Here is a 15,539-nt window from a genome sequence, read left to right on the forward strand (position 1 = left end):
AATATATATAAATAGTTTCCGCCTCCAAACGAAGTTCCTATGTTATTTTTGTATAACAAGAAATGTTGAGAATAAATAAAAACTGTGTTAAAATGGTTGTTCAAAATTTATTTCGTTGACTTAAACGCTCTTTTTCAATGAAAATGAAAGATAGGACAAAAATGAGTCATAGGTGATAAAAAACTGATATTTTAAAATAAATATAACACTGTTAAAACAAAATATCAAAATACAATACTTTACTATTTTCTGATTGATACTCTACTCAAAAATCCACAGCAAATTCGATAATGAGGTGCAGTGTTCAATAATTATAATTTTATGAGACTAGATTTCAAAAGTAGGTATGTTTTTATTCAAGTCCAGAGATTTTCAGTCTTCATTATTTTGCTAGACAGAGAAAATTGTTTTGAAAAATTTGTTGTACGTTTTAAGAAAGCTAAAATTTTAATTTAATGTGTCGATTTTTAACATTTAAAAATATTATATAAAATTTTTTAAAGGCTCTAACAATTTTTAAAATTTTTCCAAAAATTCCTTATTATTATTTAAAAAATTATATTGCATAGGTTCTTGATTTGTAGGTTAAAACCAATTAAAAAGATGTTGTTCTTACTTTTGATAAAAAATTTTATATCATTTTTTCAGATTTTACTTAATTTTCTTAAAAAATTAATTTTAAAAATATTATTTTATGAATTTTTACACAAGAAGATTTAATATTCTAAACAATTTTTTACATTAGAACAATTACGTTTCCATTTGCGCATTTTATTTGGTATGTTGTAAGAAGAGATACGATAGTAGCATGAAACCAAGTTTTCAGCTTGGAAAGACCTTTTATAAATGTGTAGTAGGTCCAAATTTTGGAAACCTAAACATTTGCATACCTATACCTTTCTTACATCTGTAAGGAAAGTGGTTAAAGTCATCTAAAATTAACCAAAAATTTGATAACAAGTTGTAACTTTCGACCCAGGTATGTAGAAAATAAAAAAAGTAAATTATTTTTTTCAAGACAATTTCCAAGGTTACTCACTCGAATTTAAAAGAAATAAAGTAACGATCAAAATTTTAAAAATCGTTAGGTAGAGTCGTTTGAAAAAAAAAGTTTCTTCTAAATAATTTTTTTTAACATTTTTCAAAAAAAAAAAAAAAAAAAAAAAATTGGTACGCTATCGAAAACAAAATTTCGAAAAAAAGTGATTGATACTTTTTCAAAAAATATGCTTAAAAAAAAATAATTTGATACCTAAATGCAAAAAGTTGATTAAATGTTGAATTAAGTTCACTAGTTTAATTAAGAAAACGTTTCTATGGCCAAATTTATATTTTTTTAGTTAAAAAGTATGATTTTTATGCACACTTTTAAACTTTTTTTTATTGAAACTTTTAAAATTGTGTAGTTTTAAAAATATTAATTTTTTTATCATATAAAAATGTTAAGCGTATTTATTTAGTAAAACACTTTGAAATTTATTTAAAAAATAAAATTAAATAAAAATGAAAACAAAAAAGAAAACAATAAAATAAGTACAAACTTTTAGAACCATTTTCTTCACTATTGCTCAACTTAAAGCAAACTCGAGAGTTGGTTAACTTGAGAGTTGACTTCAACTCGAAGGTTGAAACAAAAGTTGAACATTTTGTTTTCTTCACTTTTAAAATACAGAAGTTGGCCAACTTCCAGTTTGAAAAATATCCCTGGGATATTTGTGACAGTTTATACTAATACTGTCAGTTTCAAATTTAAAAAGCAATCGAGTATGTTTAAATTGAAGTTCCATATATCTGGTTTTTCCATAAGTTTAATTCTCAATTTTTTCACGAAAACAGAAATAAAAGAGTTTTTGCCACGATTTAGCATCAAAAAAAAGAAAGAAAAAAATATGACATTTCACAGAAAACTCTCAAGTTTGCTCCCTCAGCTTCTACTATTTTCGGAAGTTGAGCAAACCAGAAGTTGACCAACTCGAAAGTTGAGAATCAAAAGTTGAAACTGTCAACTTTGAGTGAAGAAAAACAAAATCACAAGTTGAGAATAAAAATCCTCAACCTCAAGTTGACTTTAACTTTTGGTGAAGAAAACGGCTCTTAAACTTTTTTTATTGAAACTTTTAAAAATTGTGTAGTTTTAAAAATATTGATTTTTTTCATCATAGCAAAAAACACTTTGAAATTTATTTAAAAAAAAAAAAATTAAATAAAAATGAAAAAAAAAAAAAAGAATACAATAAAATAAGTACTCATACGCCACAGTGTACAAACTACCTTGATGTGTTGCATTCAAAAATTTAATTTTTTTCTTATCCAATGTTTAGATTCTTACAAAGTGGCACCAATAAATATTTCTCTTATTACGGATCTGTGTCGATGATATATTTTCTAACACAACTTTTGGATCCTTATTTCAAGATCATTTTCATATATGTATGCATTTCTTTAATGACTAAATCGCCTTTGTTTTAATTTTAAATACAAAATCAATTTCACCAGGACAACTTTACGAGTATGTTATGTCACTCGTCACTGTTTGCAAAATATAATTGTTTTTTTTTTTTTTTATTAATTCTTCAAGCACTCTCTTTGTACAAATTTGTTTTTAAATAATTCAATAAATTATAATCCTAAATTAATTGAAAATTTCCTACTTCACATTTGACCCTTCAATTTCAATGATTCTAATGTTTCATATTCCCATTCCAATAAGACTCATACAAATTGAAAATCCATTTTTGCAGTGTTAACGAAAACTGATACAGCAACCAGAATTATACATGTACCTCAACTCTGCGCAGCAATGAGCATGAGTAATATACATTCGCAAGTACCTATACTTTTCCCTGCAAATATTATTCCATCTGTAAGTACTGTGTGGCAGCAGCAAAAAATATTTGCAAAAACGTAACTTTATGGCCACTTTATGCTGCTGCAATTACTGCACTCCCGGCCACAGTGTGCAAAAAACGAATACGTAAACGTCAGTGTTAACGCCAGCCGCCCCAACCAACCATCAGCCAGCCTCACCGTCAAGCAAACGAGTGGGCTGGCTAACTAGCTAGCTCTCAGTATGACTGAACGAGTGCTGTGCAAAATGTGCAATGCTATATCGTCAGCAGCCGCATTGACTGAGAGCAGAAAAACTGAAAGGGGGTGATTGGGAGGTTGGCTGTTACAAAATTGCAAAATGCATTTTACTGCGAAAAACGTTCAGCGAAGAAAAAAATCAAACAACAACAACAAATCAAGTATCAGCGAAGTAAATGTATTTCTTGCTTGCTGCTGCTGCGACTGCACTCACTCTCGCTCTGTGCGCAGAATTCTGTTCGCCTGTTAGCGGTGTTCGACGATGTTGTAACTTGTTAACATGGGAATCGGCGAGAAGTCTCGAACGCAGCATTCAGCTAGCAATATAGCAACAACTGCAGCAGCAATACAATCATTGCAAAAATTGACCATTGCCGTGTGGATGTGGAGTGTATAGTTTGGTTTGGCTTGGACTGTATGTTGCAGTGCAGCAGCAGCAGCAACGACTACAGCAGCCTCTGGCCAGAAATTGTAATGGATTGCAGCCTGTGGCCAGCGGGCGATGTAATAAGATTTCTGGCGAAAAACAAGCGTTTTATTTTTATATTATGTGCGCTGCTTGCCTGCTTGCAGCGATTTGGCCTGGCCATTGGCCTGGTCTCTCTGCATGGTCGCTCGTTCAGTCAATAAGGGTAATTTTGGGTTTTCAATGTTTTTGAGAGAATGTGCCTGGTCTGTGCTCTGCTCTGTGATGTGTCGTCGGGGCTTTGTTTGTAATTTTAATTTTAAGATTGTGTTTTGGAATTGATAATATTTTTTTTTTTTTCTTTCACTGAATTTGTTGGGGGGGCAAATCAGTATTTGTGGGGGTATAGATATCAGCTTGTTTTGGCGGGTTGGTATATTTTTGTTGTTAGTAAAAAATGAAGGTATGCAAGCATATTCAACTGGTTGTGAGTTTAAAATATATAAAAAAAAAAATTGGTTTAAGCAAACGTATGAGTCAGCCAAACTTCAAACAGAAGTAACAGCAGCAGCAATATAATGCAATTGTTCACAGAAAAGGTTATCGCCCGAAAGTCACAGCAGGCAAGCATTAAAGGCATTGTTTTAAGAGAAGTCATGAAGTTTACTGAATTTTTTTTTAAGTAAGAATGGGGATAAGAAAAATTCAGACGTAGATTTCATTTTAAAGAACAGTGAGAACAGTCGAGATAGTGTTTGGAAACAGGGGGTCAGCAAAATGTTGTGGTCTTTTTTTTCAATCTGAAAAGGCAAAGGTTAAACATGATATAGGTTCTTATGTGTGGTACCTACTTGCAGAGGCGGCGGAAGGGGTGTGCGGAGTGTGCCCCCGCACACGGCCCCGCGCTTGGAGGGGCCCCGCGGGCGCCAAATGAAAATGTCTCGGTAATAATAAAATCCGAAAAACCATGTCTCTTTTCTTTATTTATAACAATCAAACAAAAATAAATAATTGAAATTGGCTTGTTTCCACTCGATAGAAAAAGAAAATTAAACAATTTAAGATTATTGTTTAACTTTTTTTTTTCTAAAGTGAAGCACATATTTAGTTTGCCAAGCACCTTGGATTATCTAAAATGTTTGCCTTAAGATTCCCAATTTAATTTAAAACATAATGAAATGTATACATTTTTTCTTAGAAAATCTCAGTGATAAAAACTTTTTTCTATTTTTCAATTTTGTAAAGGTAATTTAAAATTGGATGAAATAATTTTTGTATAGAGCTTAAGAATAGGTAAACTTTATTTCCTGTAAAATAATTGTTTTCTCGCTAACGCCCGCAATTTATATACCTAGACTGATTTTTCACACTTTGTACCAATTTAAACAATAGATACGGAGGGATTCACAATCCACCAAACTTTTCCCGTTTTAAATTAACAATTTTGCTCAAAAAAAAAAAAATGTGAATAATTTATGTATTTATTAGTTATTTCATAAGAAACAAATATTAAATTATTGATAAGTATATCTTACAGAGGAAAGCAAACATCAACAAAAACAATTCCCATTAGTCATTATAACTTCATTGAAAAACTTCCAACTAGATGATGGATAAAAACAAACGTAGAATAGTCGCACAACTTTTTTATACAGAGTGATTCAGGAGTAATGTGCTAAAAAGCTATAGCGTGTAGGTTAGGTCGAGACAAGAAAAAAATCGTATGGGAGGGGGCTATTCCCCGTCGTTTAGCGGGGAGGGGCAATTTAAAAGAATTGACTTATTATGGAAAAAAAATTATTAAAAATTAAAATCAATAATAACGTGCTATACCTTTTTGTAAAGCCAAAACCCTATTCTCTTACAAAAATTTTAAACAAAGCCATAAAATGGCACAGTTTTTGAAAAATTAATTTTTAAAATCAAAATTTTGAAAAAAAGATTGGGAAAAAAAATTTCAAACTAATTCTTTTCAAAATTGTATGTAATTAAGTACTAATTTAGTTTTTAAAATTCGATGCTCTTATTTATTTTAAAACAAGAACAGAAAACCAGATTTAAAAATATCTTGTCATATTCGAGAAATTAACAAAAACCCAAAAATTCTTTTTTCTAAAAAAACCTCTTTATTTTCTGTTTTTACGTGGCTGGACTTGTTGATAAATTAACTTACGAAACATTAACCATTAGCCAATTATTTTTTAAACATTCAGACTATAATAAGGATACAATAAAGTGATACAGTATCGGATTCACCCTGAGTTGATCAACTTTTTTTATTGATAACACCTGAAAACTTACCTGAGAATTTTTCTTTCTATGTCTGGGGTGCTCGCCACCCCATACGATTTTTTTCTTGTCTCGACCTAACCTACACGCTCTAGCTTTTTGGCACATTACTCCTGAATCACCCTGTATATCTTCCTGCATCTAGCAGGGAAAGCCCCTTGGTTTTTTCCGGCCTCTTTTTTTTTAATGGAAATCATAAGCAAGTGATTTTAAAAAACAATAGTTTAAAGAAAAGAAACAATTTCCTTTTTCCTACTGATAAATTTTAATGTTGTATGTCAATATAGCAATGGCACTCAGCGATATTACAGGTTGTTTGAAAAGTGTCAATTTTCAAATTTTAAGACTAACGTGAGACTAGCCTAACCACATTCTTAGAACCGTCAAATAAAGAAGTTATGCAGTTATTTGCGTTTTGCCAACAATAAGTTGAGATGGATTTATTCCCTTTTTCCAATTGGTGATTCAATTGATATTTTTATATTCTAAAAAAGAAGCCGAGACCCGAGAACAAACTGACAAAAACAAGAATTTTTACATTATAAAATGAATATCCAATTTTAGAAAAGTAGAATGTACTCAAAAATTACTAACGATTTTATGAAAAAAGCAATCAAGTGTTAGTTCTTATTAGTTTGTATATTTTGATGAAGAAAGTTTGATTTTTATATATTATTTACATAGTCAAATTTTAGAAAATATTACATTTATATTTTTCTTAAATTTGGAATGTAGATAAATAATTTCTGTAAAATTTCATACCAATTTCACTTAAAATAGTTTTTTTCCGAAAAATGTTTATAACGGTTTCTAACGATTTTCATTTTTTTTTCAACAAATGCGCCTTAATAAATCAAATTGTTCAAATTCATTCAAGATTTTGTTAGACAGGGCAGCCACTGCAGAAACGTGGTAAAGTGCATTGTGCTTAAAGACGACATTGGTGTCAAATTAAAGGTAATGCCATCTTCTTCTCAAATTCAGATGTTTTTCGGGTCAAAGGTTGTCAGTTTCATAAAGCAGCATGCTTTAAGGTTAGAAGCGATGGAAGTGCGTTTTTTTGTATGTTGGTCGACAGTTAAGGAATTAGCATTAAAATACAAAATGGTGTTTTGGAAAAAGTTTGATAGATTCTTAACAACGACCCAAAGTATATGCAAAACTAAGAATAATTCAGGAAAAAGTCTCATATAATACGCTGCTCCCCGTTGAACTTATGGAGTTAAAAGGCAAATTTAATCTCGAATTAAAGCTAATAATGTCTACTTTTGAAAACCAGAGGTCTTTGAAGTCAGAAATTGGAACTTAGGTCATGCAGCCTGTTTTAAAGTTAGGAGCGTTTTTCACTTCTAACGTTCTAACAGGCTTGAGGGTGAAATGCCAAGCTTCGATCCGGCAGACCTCTCAATTTTGAAAGAAGATGTTATAACCTTTATTTTGACATCACTAAGTCATTAATTCCTATATTAATAACATTTGCATAACACCTTTTGTCTAATTTTTCCTTGTATTGTAAAGGCTTAACTACATACATATTGCACTTTTTGAAAAAGTACAAAAGTGAAAATATTTTTTTTCTGGCTAGCGCAATTGTTTTGTGAAAAAGAGTATACAAATTGTTTATTAGACCAAAAAATAAGCTTTCTGCATCATTTGTTTTAATTTTTCACGCCGAAAAACTATACAAAAATGCGTTTGAAAATTTTCACTTTTGTACTTTTTGACTTTTTGAGCCAATGTAGTTAAGGCTTAATGATTTTAAAAATACTTTGTATGGATACAAAATTTTTTTTCTGATATCTACATACGTATATTTAACAAATCTTATTTATATAAAAAGTTTAAAAAATTAAAGCAATTTGAAATTTAAGAACAAGTTCGTGAGATCGAGTCGTGCATTTTGTTTTTCATTTACATTGAAATGAAACACCTATAAGTTTACTATAACAATTTTGTTCTTGAATTTGGACGGAATATTTGATCCTTTTTACAAAATGATAGTCCAAAATTATTTTCCTAGGGGCCCCGCAAATTTACTCTCGCACACGCCTCATTTTGGTCTAGCGCCGCCTCTGCCTACTTGGAGGTATAAAAATAGTTTTTGTCATTTGGTTAAATAAAATGATTCAGAGAAATGATTCATTCATTTTAGACACATGCTGTTACTTTTGATTTAGGGGTCAAAAGCCCATATTAAGATACATTTTCTGCAAATTAGGACATTTTTAGTGCAAAAGAGTCTACTAAAAAATATTAAAATTTTTTTTTATAACAATGGTGGCTTGTGACGTTATAATTCTAAGAATGCAATGCATTTAAGACTTTGAATTTATTGCATTGATATACTTTAAACAAAAAAAGTAAATAGTAACATATGTAAGTCTGTTTAGAACTCCACTGCTTCATTACACAGCCACACAAAAAAAAAAAAAATAAAAGTTCTGACCTGGGGTTGCGACTAGGTTTTTCATATAGTTTTTGGATTGCTGAATCCAGGGGTCGAATTACGGCACACGATTACGATCATACGTTAACGTTTTGACTATTTCTGTCTCTATTTAATTATTAGAAAACGATAGGGACACATAGCAAAAATTCGTTAACGAACGTATGCCGTAATTCGACCCCAGGTTCGAAGTCAATTTCGCCCTATCACGTCAGGTTTCTGAGATATCCTCAAAAAAATGTCAAAACCAAAAAAACAATAGTTCTTATCTGGGGTTCCGACTAGGTTTTTAATATAGTTTTTGGGTCACTGAAACCGAATCTGAAGTTTATTTTGCCGTATCACGCCAGGTTTTTGAGATATCCTCAAAAAATATCAGATAGGAACTTTTTTTTTTTTGAGTTTTGACATTTTTTGAGGATATTTCAAAAACATGACGTGATACGGCAAAATAAACTTCGGATTCGGTTTCAGCGACCCAAAAACTATATTAAAAGCTTAGTCGCAACCCCAGATAAGAACTTTTGGTTTTTTGGCTTTGACATTTTTTTGAGGATATCTCAGGAACCTGACGTGATAGGGCGAAATTGACTTCGAATCTGGATTCAGCAATCCAAAAACTATATGATTAACATATTCGCACATCCAGATCAAAGAAAAAAATTTTTGTTCGTGACATTTTTTGAGGTTATCTCGAAAACCTGACATGATGGGTCAAAACTTCTGACTTAAACTAAATAAGCTTAAACTAAATAACTCGTTCGGGATAATTTTCAATAACAAAGACCTTGTATAAAGTCTTTTGCAAAAATTTTGTATACATCCAATTACCTTGAAGGTAACAAGTTATAATGAGGACTCAAGCATCAGTTCCTTTTGTACTTAATTTTATCGTTTGATCCTTAATCGCTTGATTTAATTCTAATTCTATTTTATACTTGGAAATTTTAAATCTCAGTTTTCATGAGGAAAAAATATTAGCGAACAAAAATTAAAGTGAGTTACAAAAGTAGAACACTATTTACGTATACCTACAACATAATAGAATATAACCTAAATTTTGTTCGAATTGTTCAAAAATCACGGTATTATTGTGGTCTATCTATGGTAACGCAATTGTTTCTCATTCACAACATTGCTGTCCTCGAGTATTAGTATCAGTCTTATGATATAAAAAGAATTCTAATAATATCTCGTTTACTACGTTGTGCTTGAACATTGTCAAAATAATGAGTTTTCAACCCAGCGTTACCATGTGCGTTACTATGTGAAAAAGAAAACTAAAAGATAACACAATTTATTGCAATACAATTACTGGTAGCTTTTTAAATAGCCATTGGCCAGGTGGAATAAACTAGACAAATTAGTAGCTTCAGATTCATTTAGAAGGTACAAGTGTGACCATCATATTTCATATATGCATCAATTAGAATAATTTGGAAACGTTTAACTGTTCTGTATGTCGATTTGGAATGTTTGTTGATTGTGTTGATGAACCTAGTGTGGATCCAGCTTAACAGTTTAGAAAGTGACAACATTATTTCTGTCTGTTTTTTTTCGAAATATTTCACATTTACAATATAATTACATATTAATAACCTGCGTTGATTCAATGCGTTACCATACAAAATAAATTGGTAACGCAACTGTTTAAGATCTATTTTTATGTTATTAAGGTGCCTTAAACTGTGTCCTGACTATATTATTGCATTTGTTCTTTTCAATTTTTAGTTGAATTTTGGTTAAATAAAGTGTGGCGTTACCTTAAATATGAAAGAGGATGTTTTATAAATTGTACTTTGGACCACAGTTTTTACCAAATATTCTGTCAAACGCCCAAATAGCTTTGTGTCGCAAAATTTCTGTCTTTTTATTTTGCGTTTTAACTCTGAAACTTAAGCATTGGTAATTGACAAGGCATTTTCTACTTGTCCGATATTTTAATCATAAATAGGTTATTGAAAGAATTAATTTTTTAACATCAAAATCTAGTCCTTGCAACAAAAAATTATCATAAGAAAACATATAATTCTGATTGACAGCTCGTAAATATGCAAAAAAACCTTTTAATAAAATTTCTGAGTAAAAAATTTCATACAAATTGCATGCTTAATTTTATGTCCCACATAACTGATTAAAAGTAACGCAATTTACGCAAATAGTCACACAAATTAGCCAATAAAGTTGGAGGGATATAAATGTATTAACAGTATCAACATGAATTCGTAATAAAAAAAACAACAAATATATTTGTAAAGAATGAAAAAAATAAGAAAAAAACCAAAACGCAATCATTTTCATTATAGGGTACATTACAATACAAAATGTTTCCGCGTTATTTTTCCTGCTTTTATGTGTCTCTGTTTTTTTTTTTTTTTTTTCGTATGAATATTTTTCTATTTCTTTGGTCATAGCAGGCCTCAATTCACTGACATTCTAGTCAACCACATACCATTGCCAATTATGGCCACAACAACTGCGTTAGTTGGTGCCGTGCAATAGTCCAGCCAAGGCACACCCATTATTATTATACTCCAATCGTACTCTCGTATAACTGATGCAATAGCGTAATCTACATCCACCCTATGGAGCCCGGGTATTGCCTCTGCTTCATACTTTTGTGCGCCCATATTTCTGTCCTATAGAGACCCTCTCCTTCTCCCCAAAAGTTGCTGGAAACCGTCATCATCATCATCCGACTATACAACCTAACACTCTGAAAAACCTAAACAAGATGCTCTTTCTGATTTGCCTGTGGCAATATTTCACCGAACCGAATGTTGCTGCAATTGTGTGTCTATTTTTATGCGTTGCGCCCCATGTGGACAGCATTTTATTTGTTGCAACGCAGCTCTTCAGCCAGCTCCAATCCAGAAGATACTCACTTGAAACAGAAAAAAAATAATACTTTTCGGTGATGGAGGACGTCATTATTGCGATTTCTGTCATGTACACTCCTCGAATGTTTGTGACATCGTGACATCATGTCGTCCATAATGTTGAATTGCCTGTTAGTCCTTTCTGATGTCCTGTTCTTCGTCTCGTCCTCGTCCTAGAACAAGACACACACTATTTTTCCACTCCGCACCGTAGTGTGTCACATATCTTTAAATTTTTATCCCAGGATCGGTAATTACTATCAAGCTGAATTAGCATCAGATATCTCCGCCAGATGGCCTTTGGCCATTGTGTAAACGTATACGTGTCGTTGTTCTCGTCTCGTCCTCCATCGATATAGTCGAAGTTTATATTTTTCTGGAATATAAATTACCCTCTCCGGTGGTGGCGTTGTGCATATTTTAAGGGTTGATAATGAGGCAAATTAAATCCCTGGCTAGATGGGCGATCGAATGACACTGCAAGAGGCGAAAAAGGGCATCTTTGTGGAATCTTATGTTGGCCTGGTATAGTCTCTGATGATGGTCGCTGATGGTGATGCGATGGGGCAGGCAAATGGCAGTTACTATAAATCATAGAATTGATTGTTATCGCGCCTTTGGTGGGTGCTCCAAGGAAGAGGTATTTAATTTTTTTTTTTTCTTAAAGACTGCGAACTAAGTTTAGTTTTTATCTTTTATAAAATATCTTAAGTGAGGATGCTTAATTAAAAACTATAAATTGCCATAAATGTCGAAGTGTCGTGTCGTGTAGGGGGTTATTTTGGGATAACAAATCTGTTAGAATAAAAAGAGAGAGGTGCATAATCTTTTAAGGAGGAGTTTGTATCTACTTTTTTTTTTGTTTGTTGTTTTTGTAATAAAAAATTGAGATACAACAAATGATAAATAAATTAACTCACTTCGCTATGTTATCCAACCTATAAAAATATTTAAATAAAAACAAAAAAGAAACTTAAAACATAACATTGCTGTTTGGATTTTTTTATTGAAATGATGAAGAGCCTGCCAAGAAGTTTTATGAGATTTTTTCAATAGAGTTTTATAAGGGTTATTGATGTTTTGATACAGCCTTGCGTTTAAAGGCAGACTGAGGAAAAAAGTCTGTTGTTTCAACGATTTAAGTCAACGAATAACGATGATTTCCATAACATGAATTTTATAACCGCATGGAAAAGATCTAATGCAATTTCTATTTTTCATCGAAAAAATAAATACTCTGTTTTACATCATGCTTTTTTTTTTTTAAATTTTTACTTTAAAACATAGGAGAGATATTAAAAGTGTGCTAATTAAGAAAAAAAAAAAAAAAATACATGAAATGGCGTAATAAGAGGCCTTAAATTGTGTTTTGCGGTTTTGGCTCTTTTTGGTTTCAAAAATTTTGATTTTTTTTTTCACTGAATATGAACTATTATATCTAAATCCAAGACCTAGCACCTTTTTGACATGAATTAAACCAAATTTCTATCTCATGTACTGTTTTGAAAAATAAAATTATGTTTAAACGCTCAATTTATCCACCATTTTGGATCCGCCATTTTTAATAAAAAAAAATTTTCTGCTTTTTCGTATTTTTAATACTAAATATTTTTTAGTGTACCAAATTTTATGACTTCGCAATGTTAATTAGGAGTCTAAAAAATCTTTTGTCTCTTGGAATAATTTAGTAAAATTTTCTACATACCACCTTGGATATACAACAAATCATTTAACCGTTTCGGTACCAGCGTTACTCTCATGTAACAAATCTTTAAAAATTCGTAAAAAATATTCCATTAAATAATTTTTTAGGTTTCGATGGCTTAATTGATAGATAATAATGCCTAGTTACTGGGATAGTACAAAAGGTTAGCCAAATATCATACTTTTAATTTTTTTTATATCGAAAAAGGGACTAAAAACCACATTTTTTAATTTTTTTCGGAAACATTTTTTTTTTATATATGGTCAGAATTTTGAAAAAAAGACATAAAAAATTTTAATCCAGAGAGTGTTTTGTGTTTCGGCCTACAAGAAGTAGAAAACATTATTGTTCTATAAAAAGTTATTTTCTCAGTTGTCCGACTTTTTTTTGGTGGTCATAGGCAGTATATGTTACTTACATGTAACATGACAATAACACATTAGTTTTGCTATTTATTATTTTGGAACATAACTTTTTGCTATTCATATTTTTTAGTTGTGATGTTTTTGACATGATAATACTGAAAAAATATATTTTTATATTGATTTTCATAGTTTATAAATTTGTCAAAACTAAATAAGCCACTATTTTGGCTTGACTTGGGAGCTTCAAAAATCTGTAACTTTGATGGCTCTTGAAATACTTGAGTCAAATTAGATTTTAGCAATATATCACCTTTGATACACAACAATTCATTAAAATTACTTTTTTAGAAATTCAAATTGTTTAAAAGCATTAAAAAATTTAGTTAAAGCTCAAAAAGCACTATTTTATCTTGAATTTCGTGCTTCAAAATTCTGTAACTTTTGTGTGTGTGGAAATAATTCTAATGAGTTTGCATTATATCAACTCTAATAGTATAAAAAAATTATTTAAATTATTGTTTTTTTTTTTTTTAATACATATGTGGTTTTTAAACATTAAAAAAGTAGCCAAAAGTTCAAAAAGTACAATCTTCGATATGAGGGAAAATGTTCACTACTCGATCTCGGCATACTTACAATAAAATTCACCCTACTCAAAGTAGTATTATCCACAGATACGACCTTTGGTTCAAATAAGTGGAAATATTAAAGAGTTTCCAGTGATGTATATTAAGGTACCAAAATTTCGTTTTTAACCGTTGGATCTAAAAACCCAAGATATATTGCTTGTGAAAGCAACTTATGCGGGTACCTTACTATTATCATCATTCAGATGCACTTTTATACCGTAAGATACAAATATTGTCAGATATCTTAGGTAGACATTTACTTTGGACAATGTTCGGTTTCGGTCATCTGGGGATTAGCTTTATAAACAATAAATCACATATTAAACGGTTTATCCTTCTAGTATTGCCTACATTACTTCGTTAACTGCATTTTTTTTTTCTTTAATTTATTGAAGCTGTTCCGTCCGCTTTTCCACCAAGATTATATTTTATTTCTATTGTTAAGCCTTAATCCTAGGCCGTTAAGTTCTAAGCCATATAATTATAAAGATTTTGTTTCTACTTACATTGGCCAATATTGTTAGATGATACATGGCTTGTTTTTCAAAATCAAGTGGTCCCAGTAGAAATATTGTTCCCTCTGTTGTATCGGGTGAGACAATCTTTTGTCTAATAGCAAAAAGGGGTGATCCCTATTATAATTATATAACAAAAGAAAGAAAATCAAATTATTGTTCTTAACCACAAAAAGAAGAAGAAGAAAGAAAAAAAAAAAACTTACCCATAGCTCGAGGTAGACTGGTTTTGGAAAATGTGGATTCTTTCTTGATATGACATAATCTAATTCGGTCCCTCTTTTGGCATCCTGAAAATACACAAAAAAAAATTAAAAATAAAAGAAGACCAAAAACAATTAAGATAAAACATAAATAAAACATTTTTCAAACGGATAATTTTCTGGTCACCTATTAAATTATTCAAAGCCATGATCTTCTGGCTGCCATATCAAAAAGGGTTCATCTAAACCAATCTGTTTCGACACATAAAATTTACGATAGTTCTTCTTTTTTTTTGTTGAAGATACTAAACCTCAAGAAATCTATCTATCTTGGCTGTGATCTATAGCTTAGCCGGATATCTTCAAAGCCCTTTGTCATGGCTTTTATTTTTCTTATCTTGTGAACTTTTTTTTTCGGTTTTATTGTTAAGAGGGGAGGGCTTCTTCTATTCGCTTTGTGAGTCCGGATCAAGTTTCAAATGTGCGGTATAAGATAGATATAATTCGATTAGAAACAGAGATGCAGGATAGATGTTTTCGGAATCCCCCAAAATACAGAAAGACTTATCTAAATTCTCATTTTTAGAGACTAATTATAATAAAGATGCAAAAGATACGCCTTTAAAATGTGCAACATCGACGATGGTGGTATAATATGGCATGGAGAATTGTTAGATTTATGAGTTTGAAACGGAATACGGAAGACCATAACAAAATGCAGAAGCATCCCAAAATAAATTAATTTCTGTCTTAGAAAAGATCTGAATTCATAATTTATAAGATTTTTTTTTGTTTTTCAATTTTTTGTTTAAAGATTTGAATTTTTCCAACGAAAACGTCTCTTTTGCAGACATTGAATTTTATTTATGAGCAAAAATGATCCCTATCACTAATGTTGATCGTCACTTGTCGGAATCGTCAAAGTCCTTCACAATAAACCCCGACTTTCATGTTGATCCTTATTTTTTTCACAATAAAAAAGTTCACCGGGCAGAATTCTTGAAAAAAAAAAAAA

General features: G+C 30.8%; 1 protein-coding gene across 1 annotated transcript in view; it reads right to left on the minus strand.

The window, feature by feature from the left end:
• The window catches only part of LOC129914692 (cadherin-86C), a 313,316-nt gene that overhangs the window by 38,938 nt on the left and 258,839 nt on the right, over positions 1-15,539 (minus strand). Inside the window, exons 4-5 of the mRNA XM_055994033.1 lie at positions 14,528-14,611; positions 14,313-14,438 (exon numbers count right to left, since the gene is read on the minus strand). Of these exons, the coding sequence (XP_055850008.1) occupies positions 14,313-14,438; positions 14,528-14,611 (210 nt within the window). The remainder of the gene's footprint in view (positions 1-14,312; positions 14,439-14,527; positions 14,612-15,539) is intronic.

This window comes from Episyrphus balteatus, chromosome 3, assembly GCF_945859705.1.
Source record: "Episyrphus balteatus chromosome 3, idEpiBalt1.1, whole genome shotgun sequence".
NCBI classification, from domain to species: Eukaryota; Metazoa; Arthropoda; class Insecta; order Diptera; family Syrphidae; genus Episyrphus; species Episyrphus balteatus.